At 38.3% G+C, this 14,895-nt stretch overlaps 1 protein-coding gene across 1 annotated transcript in view; it reads right to left on the reverse strand.

Annotated features, from left to right (window-relative positions):
* Positions 1 to 2,098: 2,098 nt before the first annotated feature.
* GRID1 (glutamate ionotropic receptor delta type subunit 1) overlaps positions 2,099 to 14,895 on the reverse strand; it is a 1,154,654-nt gene continuing 1,141,857 nt past the window's right edge. The window contains exon 16 of the mRNA XM_069071354.1: positions 2,099 to 2,861. Within this exon, the coding sequence (XP_068927455.1) occupies positions 2,433 to 2,861 (429 nt within the window). The 3' untranslated portion in view covers positions 2,099 to 2,432. The remainder of the gene's footprint in view (positions 2,862 to 14,895) is intronic.

The following is a 14,895-nucleotide window of genomic DNA, read 5'->3' on the forward strand; positions in this document are numbered from 1 at the left end:
TCTCTCTCTCTCTCTGTCTCTCTCTCTCTCTCTGTCTCTGTCTCTCTGTCTGTCTTTGTCTCTCCCTCTTTCTCGGTCTCTCTCTCTGTCTCCGTCTCTATCTGTCTCTGTCTCCGTCTCTCTCTCTCTGTCTCTGTCTCTCTCTCTCCCTTCTCCATTCTTGGCCTTCTCTCCCCCTTACTCTTTTCCATGTCTATGTGACTCTCATCCTCTCAGTTATCTACTCTAATCTAAACCAAGCAGATAAGCATGGTGCAACACACCATGATGAACAGACCATTTTGCAAAGGAAACATTTCAGGTGGGAGATAAGGCAGTGAGAGAACAGATCAATTCATATATGTGTCCGTGTGTGTGTGTGTGTGTGTGTGTGTGTGTGTGTGAATTTCCTGGAGCTAGGCCCTCAAAGTGCTGAAGGAAAGCACCTAACATATTCTACTCTTCTGTTTTTAATTGCATCCCAAATGCAATTTTTCTCTTAAGGGTCGAAAGCAGCTATATCCCCCCTATGAGTGAAGGGTGAGCAGCAGCAATTTCAGATTACATTTGTCTTGATTAGAGAAATAGAAATTCATCACCTTGGTTTCCATCCCATCCCCAGTTTTCAACATTCAGAGGTAAATAATAAAATTATAAACATACTTTCCTTCAGGATGTTTTTAAGCGACTGTTGGATGTAGCCTTTCATTCTTTGCCACTCATTCATGTCACTGGGGAATTTAGTAAAGAAATTAATTCTGGGCTCCTTAACACCCCCATAGATATATCTTCTGAATAAATATTCAAGGCCATAGACAAGGTAATCAATGTGACTTTTTCTTTCTCCAGGAATACAACCCTATACTCTCTCCTCTCTTCTCCTTGCCCAACCCTCTAGGTCAAAGCTGGCCTGATTATATATATATTTTTGGAGGGGAGAACTGAAGGGAGTCAGTTATGCTTTGTTCATCTTGTTTCTGTTACTAAATGCATGACTTTGCACAGGATGGAGATTCATGGCATTTTCTAAACTGTCAGGTTAAAAAAAAAGAAATGCAGTCATTTGCAAAAGGAGAGGAGCCGAAGTGATACATTCTAAGATTACTTGAATAATTCAGCTCCTAATGATGTTTGTCTCCTGTCCTGGTTCAAGAACCCCAATGGCTATCTTTTTGTTGCTATTGTTTCCCCCAGCAATTGGGCTGCACTTTCTGTAACAGATGGTATTTTCCTGCTGACTTGCCTTCATACTGAGATGCATTAGTGAGTCTAGTCTAGAAGATATCAAAGGGAAGAAGGTAGGAAGCAGCACCAGTTCGATAAAAATTCAGTCCTTACCATTTGGTAACTTACCAGTCACAGGAACAAAATGGTACATTCTCTAAATCTTGGAATTGCACAAGCATTTGTCTTATGGGATTGGAGCTACCATGCACCAGTAACTTCCATGGCAGGCTAAGATTTCACCCAATTCACACACAGGGCCCAAAGGATCCTCTTCTCTGGGTCCTCATCTTTCTTTTCACTTTTAGCTATAATCTGTGTCAACAGCTCTACCTTTGTCTATATCTCTACTCACACCACCTGTGTACCCTTGTCTGATCTCAACCAAATACGATACCCACCACAGCTACCCTTCTCCATCACAGTGAATACTGCATCACTTTCCCACAATCCATCACATCCTGTTTTGTTTTGACTCAAAGGAAGGGTGAGGGGAGCATATGCAAAGAAGAAATCCAAGTTAGTCACATACCATGAAATATGGGGAACCACAGGGTGACCAGCTGGATATTTCCTAACAGGAAAAGTAAAGATAATTCAGGAGCTTTGTCACCAATAGCCTATTTACTCCCTCCACCCCACAGTTATCTTGTTTTCCCCCCTTGTTTTGTTTTTAATTAAAAGAGATGGACAATGTCAATTTTGCAGGTTTTTCCCCAAACTTAGAAGGTCCGACTAACAGTACAGGCCAGGAGAGAGGAAAGATTCAGAGGAGAGGGGATGCAAATGCCAAAGGGGCACTTTACAATCAGCAGCAAATACCTGTGGGCTCTCACAAAGGACATGGGAACCCATGCTGCCCTCCAAAAGGGAATGGGGTCCCCGACAATTGCTTCTTGCCCTCAGGCCCAGGAACAGGGCTTCTTTGGCACTTCAGAATGATCACAAGTGGTTTGCCTTTTTATTCATATAGAACAAAATTTACAAATTCATTCATACACTTCTTGTTTTTTGTGTTTTTTCTTTTTTTTTCTTTTTTTACTGACTTCGAAAATTGGGAATATTCAAAATACACTTTTACCCCACTTCATTCTCTCATTATTTACAGGTATGTACAAGAAAAATGTAAGAGTCTTTTGTGTTTTTTTTTTTTCTGTTTGTTTTGTTTTTAGTTGTATTAAAAAGCTCTGCTGGTTGGGTGGGTGGACAGAAGGGTAGGTGGGTGTCAATCATATGGATGTTCCATGGGAAGTTTCCATAGCCTCTGGAATGACGCCCCCAGGCACAGACTGGAATGACATGGGGATGGGGGTCTTCACGGGGCTCTGACGAAACAGTCCCCCGTTGGGAGATCTGTGTTTGCACTGTATTGAGGGCATGGTTGCTGAGCTACTCAGAGGCAGTGGCAGATTACTGCTGGCTGCTGCTGAGAGTGTCCGGCTGGCTGCGTGACTGCTCTGTTCAGGCAAGAACGTGGTGACGGACAGCTGAGTGTTCTGGTACTCGCGAACCGGTTCCAGGGTCTGGCTGGGCGGCATGCCGCCAATCTCCAGGGCTGAGATCTCGATGGATGCGGGAGAAATCTGCTTGTGAGCTATATCCTCATCAATTAAGCTGTTTATACGTCTGTGTACTTGCTCCAAATTCACTTCTTTGTCCTGGTGAGAAAGCACATGGCAATCAGTCCCAATCAGTTTCTCTTAGCTTACTCAGAACATTGATGACATGGATGAACTATTGTCCTGAGTTTCCTAAAGCACCCATGAAAGCAAGGAACTAGAAAGTCAGGTGAGGTGAGAGAGTGATGGTACTGTAACTATGGCAGAGTGGCAAGAGATAACCTTGGAGACAGGACAACTTTTGTTCCTATCCACACTTTAAACCAGAGACTCAACCAAGGACTCAGGAACTTGTTTTATTTTCGTAACTGGATTTCAGAGTAATTGATTTATTTTATAATACTATGAATTTTAGTTTATGCAGTTCAAAACATTATACAGAGACAAGGCCCATGTACTTCACTAGACAAGCAAAGGGGTCCATGACACACAAAAGTTTAAGAACCCCTGCTCTAAACCACATTGACTATTTGATCCTGATCCTATCATGTAACCTCTTAATGTTCCACTCAATCCTTTAGAAGGTGATTCCTCATACCAATGCAATCAAAGGTCTAGGCCCTATCCCTATCCTTATCCTTTTATATAAACGATCACCATAGTAGCTCCTTTCACATTCTCCACCCCTCCCCTCTGCCAATGCCTACAACCAACCCATACCCATACTGTTATCATTAAAGTCAAGTTTCACTTACATGTGGAATGGAAGAATAGAAATTGTTGAAATTCAGAAAATCTAAAAGTTGTCTTAGTCATTAGGTTCAAATTACTGCCCCAGTCCCTCAAAGCTGTTTATAAGCAGAGAGGTTAGGATTTCATATCTCTATCTATCTATCTATCTACCTATCTATCTATCTATCTGTCTGTCTATCTACCATCTATATATGTGGGTATGTATGTATGTATGTATCTACCTATCTTTTGAATGGCATATGTGATATATGTATGTGATATATGTGTGTATATGTGTATATATAATATATGTGTATATATTATACATATATGTGTGTAGATAGATTTAGATATCAATATCTATATCTATTGCTTATCTATCTATCTATCTGAGAGAACAGTGAAATTGATTTGGGGTCAGAGCAGTGGGGATCAGAATCCTACTCTAAGTGACCTTAGGCTAGTCACTTATCTTCTCTTAGTTTCAGTTGCTCATATGCAAATAAGGATATTGATGACTATATGACTTCAAAAACTCCTTTCCAAGTATAGATTTACAGTCTAGAGCTTCAAAATGACTGGAGTTTTACTAGATGTTCTTCCTCTTCCCATCCAACTCACTTTCCTCTTGGTAAACTAGCCAATGATAGGATAAAGGACCTTAAGCTCTCAGCAGGAGGAAAGAAATATCATGCATCTGTGTGATTTGAAGCAAGGTACCTCCATTCCATGGGCCTCGAGTTACTCATCTATTTTATGGGGCAATTAAATTATTTGCTCTTCTTGGCTATGTTCAGCAGTAACACTCTATAGTTCTAAAATTCTAGGAAAATGAATGCTATGCAAATGGACTAACCGAGTTGAATGGACCTCCCAATCCCAGAGTTCCTACAGGTAGCATGAGTCTCAAGGACATATCATTAAACCATGAGGGTTTTGGAATGGTATGCCCACTGTTCCCCTCTACCATGACCAACTAGAATGGTAATAACTAAGTAAAATATTTTTTTCTTAAATTTTTAAAAGCTCATCATATATTCCATTTTTAAAATATTGGATTGATTATCACCATGAAGGCTAAACACAGAAGACTAACTAGTCCCTCAAGGATAGTATCTTATACTTTAGTATCTTTCATAGCATTTAAGGGAATTAGGTCCATGGGCAATATTCACAGAGGTCATATAATCTTGCATTTGAAAGAAACTTTGAAGGTCAGCTTGTCTCAGATCTTATGTTACATGGGAAAGCTCTCTATTATGATCTTTAACATGTGGTCAGCAAGTCTCTGCTTGAATTCTTCCAGTGATGGAGAATAGCACATAGTATGTTTGCTTATGTATGGGAGGATGGGGAGGGATGCACTAGACTGGTTATTTTATCTCTGAAACATCCACTGATGTAGATCAGCAACTCATTAGCTTGGAGAATGTCCTGGGCACACTGAATATTTGAGTAACTTGCCCAGAATGACATAAGCAGTATGTGTCAGAGACAGAACTTGAACTCATGAATTCCATATCCAAGGCTTGCCCTCTATTCATTATTCCATATTGTCTTTCTAATTAGCTCATGCCATTTCATTTGTAGATAGTTCTAATTATTAGAAAGGTCTTCTATCTCTGTCCAATTTGTACCTACTAATCTAAGTTCTACCCTCTGGAATTACTTTGAATATCAAATCACTTTTCTACATGATGAACTTTTAAATATTTTTAGACAGTTAAAGGGTCTCATTTCCTCTGTCTCCTCCCTCCCCTCACATACAGCAAATCTGATATTCTCTGGGCTGAACATGGATGGCCCTTCTTTTGATTCTTAGATAGATCAGCTGTGAGTCCTTGCAACATTTTGGGCATTTTGCTATGAATATGCTCCAGTTCGTTAAAGCCCCTCTTTAATTATCCCGCCAAGAATTAAACACTCTACAATAGTTATGGTTTAGCCAAGGTGGAATGAAGTGGGCATTCTAGATTTGCATCTCTCTTAATCTAATCCAAGGTCCGATCAGTTTTTTTGTTTTTTCTCCCACATGATATTGCTTCAAATCTATGGACTCTCCCAGGTATTTTTCTATGAACTGTTCCCTTGCCATGGTCTCCTCTGCTTTCTACTTTTTTGCAGCTGTGTTTCTTTGTATTTTTTTTTAAATCTCAGAGCAGTGTTTTTAATTCATCCTTATTGCATTTCATATTATTAAAGTTGGCCCATCATTCTAGCCTGTCACAAAGTTTTTGAATCATGTTTCTGCAAGCCAAAATAGTTACTCTGTTCAGCTTCTTGCATCCACATATTGATAAGCATGCTGTCTATCATTTATCTTTATATAATTTGTTGATTAAAATGTTGAACAAAACACTGTCAAAGATGAAGTCCCAATCCATGCTATGTACTTCAAATTATTCATATTGTTGTTGAATGCTAGCTGGGGTGTTTCTATCATTAGGAAATATCTGTGTGACATGTGTGTGTACCCTACACTTGAACTCAGGGAAGTTGTCAGGAGGACTTGTGTGAAAGTTCAATCTTTCTTTCTATATCATTACTTATTTTCTCAATATAAGTCCTACAAGAGCATTATCTACAGATTTCTCAATCCAGATAATTAGCCCCATATACCCTTCCCACCACCTTCCTTTGTCTTATGGTGGACATCAGATATGGGGCATAGTATATAATATCTGCCACCTCTCTCAGAGATGTCTGACAGAAAAAAATGATGCCTCTGAGAAGCAATTCAGTTAAGCATGTGCACTCTATAGGATGGATGGTCAAGACTGGGTCTCAAAGCCAAACACTGTAAGGAAGGAAAACTCAAAGGAAGAGAAAATAGCTAAAAGAGGAATATGGTCACTGGACTGCCAAGACCAGGAGCTAAGAATAAGTATTCTAAGAACCATTACTGTCTTAACCTGGGACAGGAACAGTGTGTTTAGAAGCTTATCACCAATTATGAGAAGGCAGATGACCACAGATGGACTAGAATCAGGGAATCAGAGACTCACAGATGGTCTTTTTTTGGGCGATGGTGGGGGGGGGGGACAGTCTGCTGGTCTGGTAAGGAATCTGTGAAATATTTCATGGTCACTCTAAGTTTTCTCTTGAATTAATGAATGCCATTTATTAAGGGCATTTTATTTACCAGACTGTGCTAGGGATCAGATAAAAAGTGGATTCCTGTTAATGGAGGGACAGTGAAAGAGATACTTTAGGAGAATGTGAGTACCAACAAAATAAAAATGTTTTTAATTCTGTCTTTGAATTTTTGGAATTAATTGAAGTGGATAAATTGGATTAAGTATTTACTACATATTTGTTGGATTAGGTTGGAGGCAGGGAAGTGAGACTTGGAGGGAAAACCAAAGGGATTTATATGACTGGGGGAATGTGCATTCATGACATCACAGATCAGTTAGAGCAAGGTCAAGGTGGAATTAAATATTACTCTAGATAATTGACTTCCCTTGATTAGAGCTCTATAAGCAAAGACTGTATGTTCACGTGGCTTCCAAGGGATTCCAAGAATCCCTTGATTGTTCTTCAGGTGTAGTTTGAAATAGGATGAGAAGATTATAGATATAGAGCTATATGGTCTCTGTGGACCCTTCCAATTCGGATTCCTTACTTTTACACTGACTCTAGGTGAAAAGACATAGGATTTGGTGTCAAAAGGACCTACATTGAATTACTAACTCTCTTACTTCCTATCTGTCCTTAGGTAAGTCATTTTGTGGATCTAGCACTTATTATCCTCATCTCCAAAAGGGGGGCATTTGACAAAATCTTGAAGGTCTCTTTGACCTCCAGGTCTAACATCCTGAGAATATCAGGAAAACTGCTGAAATTCTCACTCAGTGTCAATGTCTGAGGAGTTTAAACTAATTGAAAATAACTCTTCTAAACTATAAACATGAATATAGTAGGGGGCATTTGTTCAATTTTTCTTGTATTTGCATTTAAGTACAAATTCGTATTATCTTTTGGATACATTTGTACAACCTCTAGCACCTAGTTTAATAGACAATAGTAGGCACTTATTAAATTGAATCAAACCTTACTGATATAAAATGGGGGCTAAGGGTCATAATTTTATATTTGCTTGGTGATCTCCACTGATAAAATTCCCTAGAGGATGATTTGAGCATCTGTTTCTTAACATCCTCCTTCAAATACAAGTTAGAGTTTTGTTTTGTTTTGTTTTTGATGTTGCTCACATTTTTAAAGGAGAGGTCTGAAATTAACAGTTTCCTGGGGTTTCAACTAGCTGTTTGAGCTACGATGAAATTGACATGGCATAAAGTCATTGGAATCCTCCCCCACTTTAGGGTTTCTACCATTTGTCCAAGGTGGGGTGCTGTTTGAGATCTGGATTACCCAATACATTTCTAAATCTGTACAGGGAGAGCTTAATGTAGCAAATAGACTCCAAAGAGGTCATTCTTTGTCACCCTGGAATCTCATTAAATCTGATTCTTATGGATGTTGTTAAGATAAGAAAACAAGTGCTACAAGAAAGAACTAGAAAAAAAAAAGGAAACAGAGCAGGGTTTCATTATCTGTTCTCAAATAAGGTGTAAGGTAATTTGACATCAAAGCCCATTTGGACATCCTGGAGATGAGCCCACGTGCCTGCCTCAGCTTGGAACAGTGAATGCCCAGCGCAGATAGGATTCTAGAAATGTCTGTAATGATCTGCCCAACCCTGAAAAATGGTAAAGATAGGGAGAGAAAAGGGAGTGCTGGTGTGCCTAAAATGAATAAAAGTTCCATCTGGATCCCCACCTCCCATTCCCCACCCCCAAAACCCAATATGCCCATATCTTTCATCATGGAGGATTTCAAGTCCCATATATGTGAAGGCATATATAATTTCACTCTGTCCCCTGAGATAGACAAAGGAATCCATGTCACCACTTCTTATGGGAAGAAGTAGAAGCTGTTTGCATAAGTACCTATATTTTGGAAGAAATGGTGCATTCCATTATGTTATGCAAAATCTAATCATTTTAAAAAATATGAATAACTTCAGTTTACATCCTCATTATACAAGGTTCCAATGTTCAGCCAGATAATGATATGTAGGCAGATGTGGAAAGAGACTTGGAGAACTGTTCTTTCCTTTGTTAATTTACCACAGGTAACTGTCCTAGTCAAATATCACTTTATGCAACACAAAATCTGCTGACTCATTTGCCATGAATCTGGCTGGAATCTGATGCTGTGGTTATTGTCTCTTATTAAAGATGATGACAGATGCACCACTGTGAGTTTGTTCCTCCACCCCAGACCTCTCACAAGCATTGCCTTCAGAGAGACAAAGTTCTGTAATTAAGCTGCTGTTCACCAACGTGGAAACAATACAATGTAGTTGAAAATGGTAATTAACTAAGCTCTCATCTATGTAACAGCTGTTATAAGTGGAACTCATTAGGACTGACATTGGTTGAGGTCTGTTGGCCACTGTTTCAAACTGAGAAAGGGGGGGAAACTGGTGATGAGGAAACTTGTTTTAGAGGAAAAAAAATAAAATTTAATGGAAAGAACACTGGACTTGGAATGAGAAGAGACATGTCTTTGAATTCTACTTCTATACTCTCTGCCTAACAATGGACACATAACTTCATCTCCTGTAAAGTGAGAATGATAATGCCATAACACTTCCCTTACCTGGTTGTTGTCAGGATCCAACAGGAAAATGTATACAAAGACCTTTGTAAACCCTAAAGTATCATGTAAGTGCAGTTCTTCTTATTTATAAATACTTGGGGAAGAATTGGAGTTACAAAAGTACAGAAAAGTATATTGATGATCATAGGAATCATAAGTTTAGAACTAGAATGGATCTCAGAAGCCAGTGTTGCAAGAGCTTTTCATTTTACAGATGAATAAACTGAGGCCCAAAGAGAGTAAGTTATTTGCCCTGTGTTATACAGGTAGTGACAGATGCAGGAATCATAGGTCCTTTGACTTTGAATCCAGCACTCTTTGTTCTATAGAGGGCTTCCTCTTATTTGATGGGGCTTAGAGTGACCATTCTGGAGAAAGGGCTTCAGATTTTATTGACTGGCCCCATTGATAGTGGACTTCTTGATGCAAAAACTTCACTGAAACAAGATATTCTTGGTCCTGTACAAGGGAACAACGAGGAGGGAAGGGCTGTGGAGGTTATGAAAAAACAAAGAACAGGATTATGGTTTCATAGAGATGGAGCACTTCCAAGTTCATCAGGGGGTGAGTAACTATAAGACCACATAGCCCCAGTGAATAGAGGGAACTCAGCTGCAAGAGGATGCTGCTAACACAATGCCCCAGGAGCAGCCATAAAAGATGGGTGGAGTTTGATGGCCTGGTCTCCCCTCACATTCTGATCTCCCCATCAAGGTTTGTCCCACTGCCAAAATCCACAGGGTAACAGGAACAAGGGATTGGAATAAATTAAGAATAGCTGATATTTTTTTAATAACACAGCTGAATGGCACTGACCTTTGCTATGAAATAATAAGATAGAAACTATGGTTATTGTTTTCCCCATTTAAAACAATTTGATGGACACGTGATCACAAAGATGGAAATTTTCTTCAATGGATCAAATGATGTTTTCTCATCCTGTGTGATCCTTATAAATATTTTGCCATAAAGAACAATGGAGAGGAACCCAGTGAGTTTAGATCTTTTCTATATAATTTGTGCTTATACCAATGGAAAACTTGAGTTGTCCATTGGTTATCTCTTTTTCTTCATATATTATTATAGAAACATAGTTCTAGATCTAAAAGGTACCACAGAAGCCATCTCATCAAACCTTATCATTTTATAGATAAGGAATTTGACTTCCAGGGAAGTTTAAAAATGCTCATGGCCATATGAGTGGTAAAAACACACAGGAAAGAGGAGAATTCAGTTCCTCTTACTTTGGAGCCAGTATTCTTTCCACTGTACCAGAAGAAGTCCACCTCATACGAATCTGATGACACTGAGGATGCCCTTTATACCACTTCTGCTGTGTAATTATTCCATTGGTAATAGGCTTCAGGATACTCATGCCTTCCACTGTTCACTCTTCTCCATTATTATTTAGGTGACCTGTAATTTTACTTTTTCATAGAATGTGATATTCCATGAATGAGTATGATAAAGCATCACACAAAAATACTGTTATCTAAGCCATCGATCTCTTTTAGGGAGAAATTTAGCATCATGAAAAGCAATACAGAGTTTCCCAACAGCAATCTAGCCTACTCTCATCTCCTCTTCAGTTCTAGGTCTAGATCACTGAACCTCTTCAGTATCTATTCATGATAGTACAACTGATAGACTTGAGCCAAAACCTTACCACCCAACTGCACATCACAGTCTAGAAGATAGTTGTTCTTCATACACTTGGTAATTAATTCCTCTGTGGATGACTAAGCCAAATTCTTTTGAATGATTAATAATGCTGTTTATAAAGTCTTGTATTCTCTCTACACATAATATAATCCAAATAATGTCTTAGGTAAAGATGAGGCTCCTGAGGACATAATAATGACTTTTGTATAATGTCTACTATATGCCAGGACCTATCCTAAATGCTTTATCATTATTCTCTCATTTTTTCTCACATACCTAAGAGATAAGTGCTATTATTATGTCCATTTTACATATAAGGAAACAGGGACAACACAAGCTGACTGACCTGCTCAGCGTTATGTTGATAGTAATATTCTGAGGCTGAATTTGAACTAAGGTCTTCCTAACTCCAAAACTGGAAGTCTACTCATTATGGCAAATAGCTTATCTGTGCTGGATTCTTGCCTCAGATGTTTATTAGCTGGGTGACCAAAGTGAAGTCTCCAATGGGTATCTGAGAAGCCATAGTGTAGACAATCCCTAATGGAAGGGGGTGAATAGAGGCTCAGAAACGACAAATGAGTTTCCAAGTCTCCCAATTATTCAGGGTCTGATGGGGCATTCAAACATATTCCTGACTCAAATTCCAGCCCTTCCCTCATCCTCTATCCCCACAACAAGAAGGTGATATTTTTGTACCTCTCTTATAGAATAGAATATAAGCTTGTTGAGAATAAGGACTCTTTTTTAAAATACTGTTTTCTCAGCCTAGTAAATGCCTTGAAATGATAAGCACTTAATGAATGCTTATGGAATTATATTGAATTAAAATAAACATTAGTTGAACATCTACTCTTTAAATGAAAGGGTATCTGAAGAGAAGGCAAGAAGACCCATCTCCTGGAAACACTAATCTCCCAGGTCTTTTTCAGCTAAATATTTAAACTGCACATTATTTTTCTTTCCTTTTGCTTTATATAGACACTACTGAAATAATAGAATAGGTGTGAATGGAGATATGATATGGTGGCAATAACACACGATTAGGAATGAGAAGACTTCAAATCCAATCCTTGCTCTAGCACTGTCAGTGACTAGTAACAGCTCTCTGAGCTTATAAAACAGCGATAATAGTTGTATTACCAACTTTAAAAGAACGAGATGAGAAGAGAAAACACTTTTGAAACTGGAAAGTGATATATAAATGTAGACTGCTACTAAAACAGACATGAAATATTAATGAATGAATTGTTCCTGGCTCCCTTAAAGAAAGGATCCAGATAATTCAAAGCATTTTTCATAATGATATCAATGCATTGTTACATAATCAACTATATTTAGTTGTATATTATATGGGGCACTGCATATGCAAATTCCCCAAAGTGCTGTTGACAATTTTACATAATAATTGTGTATATGTCTATACATATATGTATATGTATTATATTACACATACATGTATCTTATACTTCTAGGTATGTATATGTATGTATACTTTCACTAAATCCTATTCTGTTCCCTGATAGAATCATAAATTTTACTTGTAAGGGACCTTAGAAGGCATCTATTTCATCCTTTAACTGATGAGGATACAGAAACCCAGAGAAATAAAGCCACCTGCCTAAGGTCATACAAGTAGGAAGTGGCAGAGCTGGTGTTCCAACTCAGATCTTGTGACTTACTCCAAGTTCAATGCATTCTCCAGGTTACTCCCTTTGGCTGTCTCCTATAGACATGGAAATACACACCAGTTCTAGAAGACTCAGCAAGAAGAATGAAAGCCTGAATCAGTACTCCTAAGATGGAGGGCTTTCAAGGACAAGCCCCAACAATGGCCTTTATGTGTTTCATATAAAAATCAATAGAATGTAGACTCTTTGAAGACTGGGAATTTTTCCTCCTATGTATTCTCAGCAACCAGAAAAATGCATAGTACATTGTAGACAAATGATGATGATAGTATTTATATACCACTTTAAGGTTACCAAAAAGCTTTTCAAATATCTTACAACACGATGAGATGTATGTGATCCTCACAACAATCCAAGGAGGTAGGTCCTATTATTACCCCCATTTTGCATAAGAGGAAGTTAAGGCAAATAGAAATCCAATGACTTGGCCTGAATCCCACAGTTAGAAAGTGTCTGAGGCTGGATTTGAACTCAGTTATTCCTGACTTCAGGTTGAGCACTTTACTCACTGTACTGCAATAACAAATGATTGAATTGAATTGTATTGCCTTATATTGCATTATATTTAATTGTATTTCAATGCATTGAATAACAACTATACTTGGGAAGACTCAGGACTAAGAAGCTAGTTACTCAGGGACTTAGTGTTTTGGTCATAGGAGCTTACAAAGAACACCTAAGTTGTGAGCACTATGATGTATTGATAAAGGGAGTATGGTAATTTATGAAATAATTGCTTTTTTGAAAAAAGTAGTAATATATGTACACATACATGTCTATATATACATTCATGTGTGACAGTGTGTTCACAAATCTCTCAAAATAAAACAAACAAAAATTTTGGTCATACTCAGATCAATAGAATAGTAATGGGAAGAAAAAAGTAGAGCATGCAGTAAAGGAAGTCATTTTAGGTCCTACAGCATAGCTGGAAAATTACTCGATTTATAATCGAATGAGCTGGGTTCAAATCCTGGCTTTGCCACATAGCAGCTGATATGATACATTTTATTAATAGCAACTCATTTGTTTTTATCTGCAAAGTATACAAGATGGATGAGATGACCTCTGTGGTATCTTCAGATCTATATCTATGATCACTGGATCCTACTTATGGAGAAGACATCTGAGCATTGGAGAAAAGGGAGATTGGGGAGAAAAAGTGAAAATCCAGGTGACTATGGAGGGGAAGCGGAGGCATCCATACAGAATTAATAGATTCAGTGTTCAGAAGGTTGAGTACAAGAATGGTGTGAATGCTTGCCCCTCCCTTAATTTCAGTTTCACCAAGGCTGACTTTTAGGTGAAATGAGGAAATAAGAGGGAAGGCAAAAGAAAGAATGAAAATGGAATCCCCAAACCAAGCTTCTGAGAAGCAATGTCATGTATTTCATTCCATACACTTCCTCCCAATTGTACATTCCTCACCTTTATTTCATCAAAATATTATTTTAAGAGAACTGGACTAGGTCTCTTTATGAATCTAAATCCCTTTGGTGCTTCCAATATTGTTGTCATGTAGAGTGCTGCAAACTCCTAAATATGGCTACTATATAATTGTATATAAATATCACCGGAAAAAAAATCATGTTTGTATTCATAGACATATTAAGAGACTAGATAACCAATAGAACTGAACATCAAAAAAGGCTACTGTGGACTCTTCTGAATTGAAGAAGTCTCTTTATAACACCATTATAGATGACAAAGATCTTTGGAATGATTTCTGACAATAATTGTGGTCAAATTCTGAAATTTTAAGAGCCTATGAACAATGATGCTTTCTCATCTGACTGCAGATACTACTCTATAAAACACAGGTCAAAATCTGGACAGCAGAAATGTTTTTCTAGTCCATGATTAAATGGACCTTTCATTATTTTTAAAAGATTGCTATGTAGCCAAGAGAAAGTAGAATCAACTAGCACTTAACGTGCTCAGTTGAGTAGACACTGGCTACCTCAGCATACCTGTCAAGAACAAGAAAGCTGTTAAAATTGGCTGAAATTTGCAAGTTCCAACAGTGACAGTCATCCACATCTGTTTCAGTGAAAAGATCAGACAAGCAGACCTTATTGGCTTAGATTTTCCCACCAGATCAATCTCAACCCAGTAGTATCTTAATCCCAATGGCATTCCCAGGAATAAAGGATGGCGCCAAAATTTGATGTCACTTGTTTGGAGTGCTTGCGATTTGTAAAGATTGGAAAGGGACTGGTCCCCTTTAACAGTTCACATGATTCTCAATCTTGGTTTACCACTTTCTGTCTTTATCTCTGGGTCTCTGATTTTCTTCTGTCTGTCTGTCTGTCTGTCTGTCTGTCTGTCTGTCTGTCTCTCTCTCTCTCTCTCTCTCTCTCTCTCTCTCTCTCTCTCTCTCT

The sequence above is a fragment of the Petaurus breviceps genome, unplaced genomic scaffold, assembly GCF_028583685.1.
Source record: "Petaurus breviceps papuanus isolate PSGF00001 unplaced genomic scaffold, PetGlider_PUasm1.0 90825, whole genome shotgun sequence".
NCBI classification, from domain to species: Eukaryota; Metazoa; Chordata; class Mammalia; order Diprotodontia; family Petauridae; genus Petaurus; species Petaurus breviceps.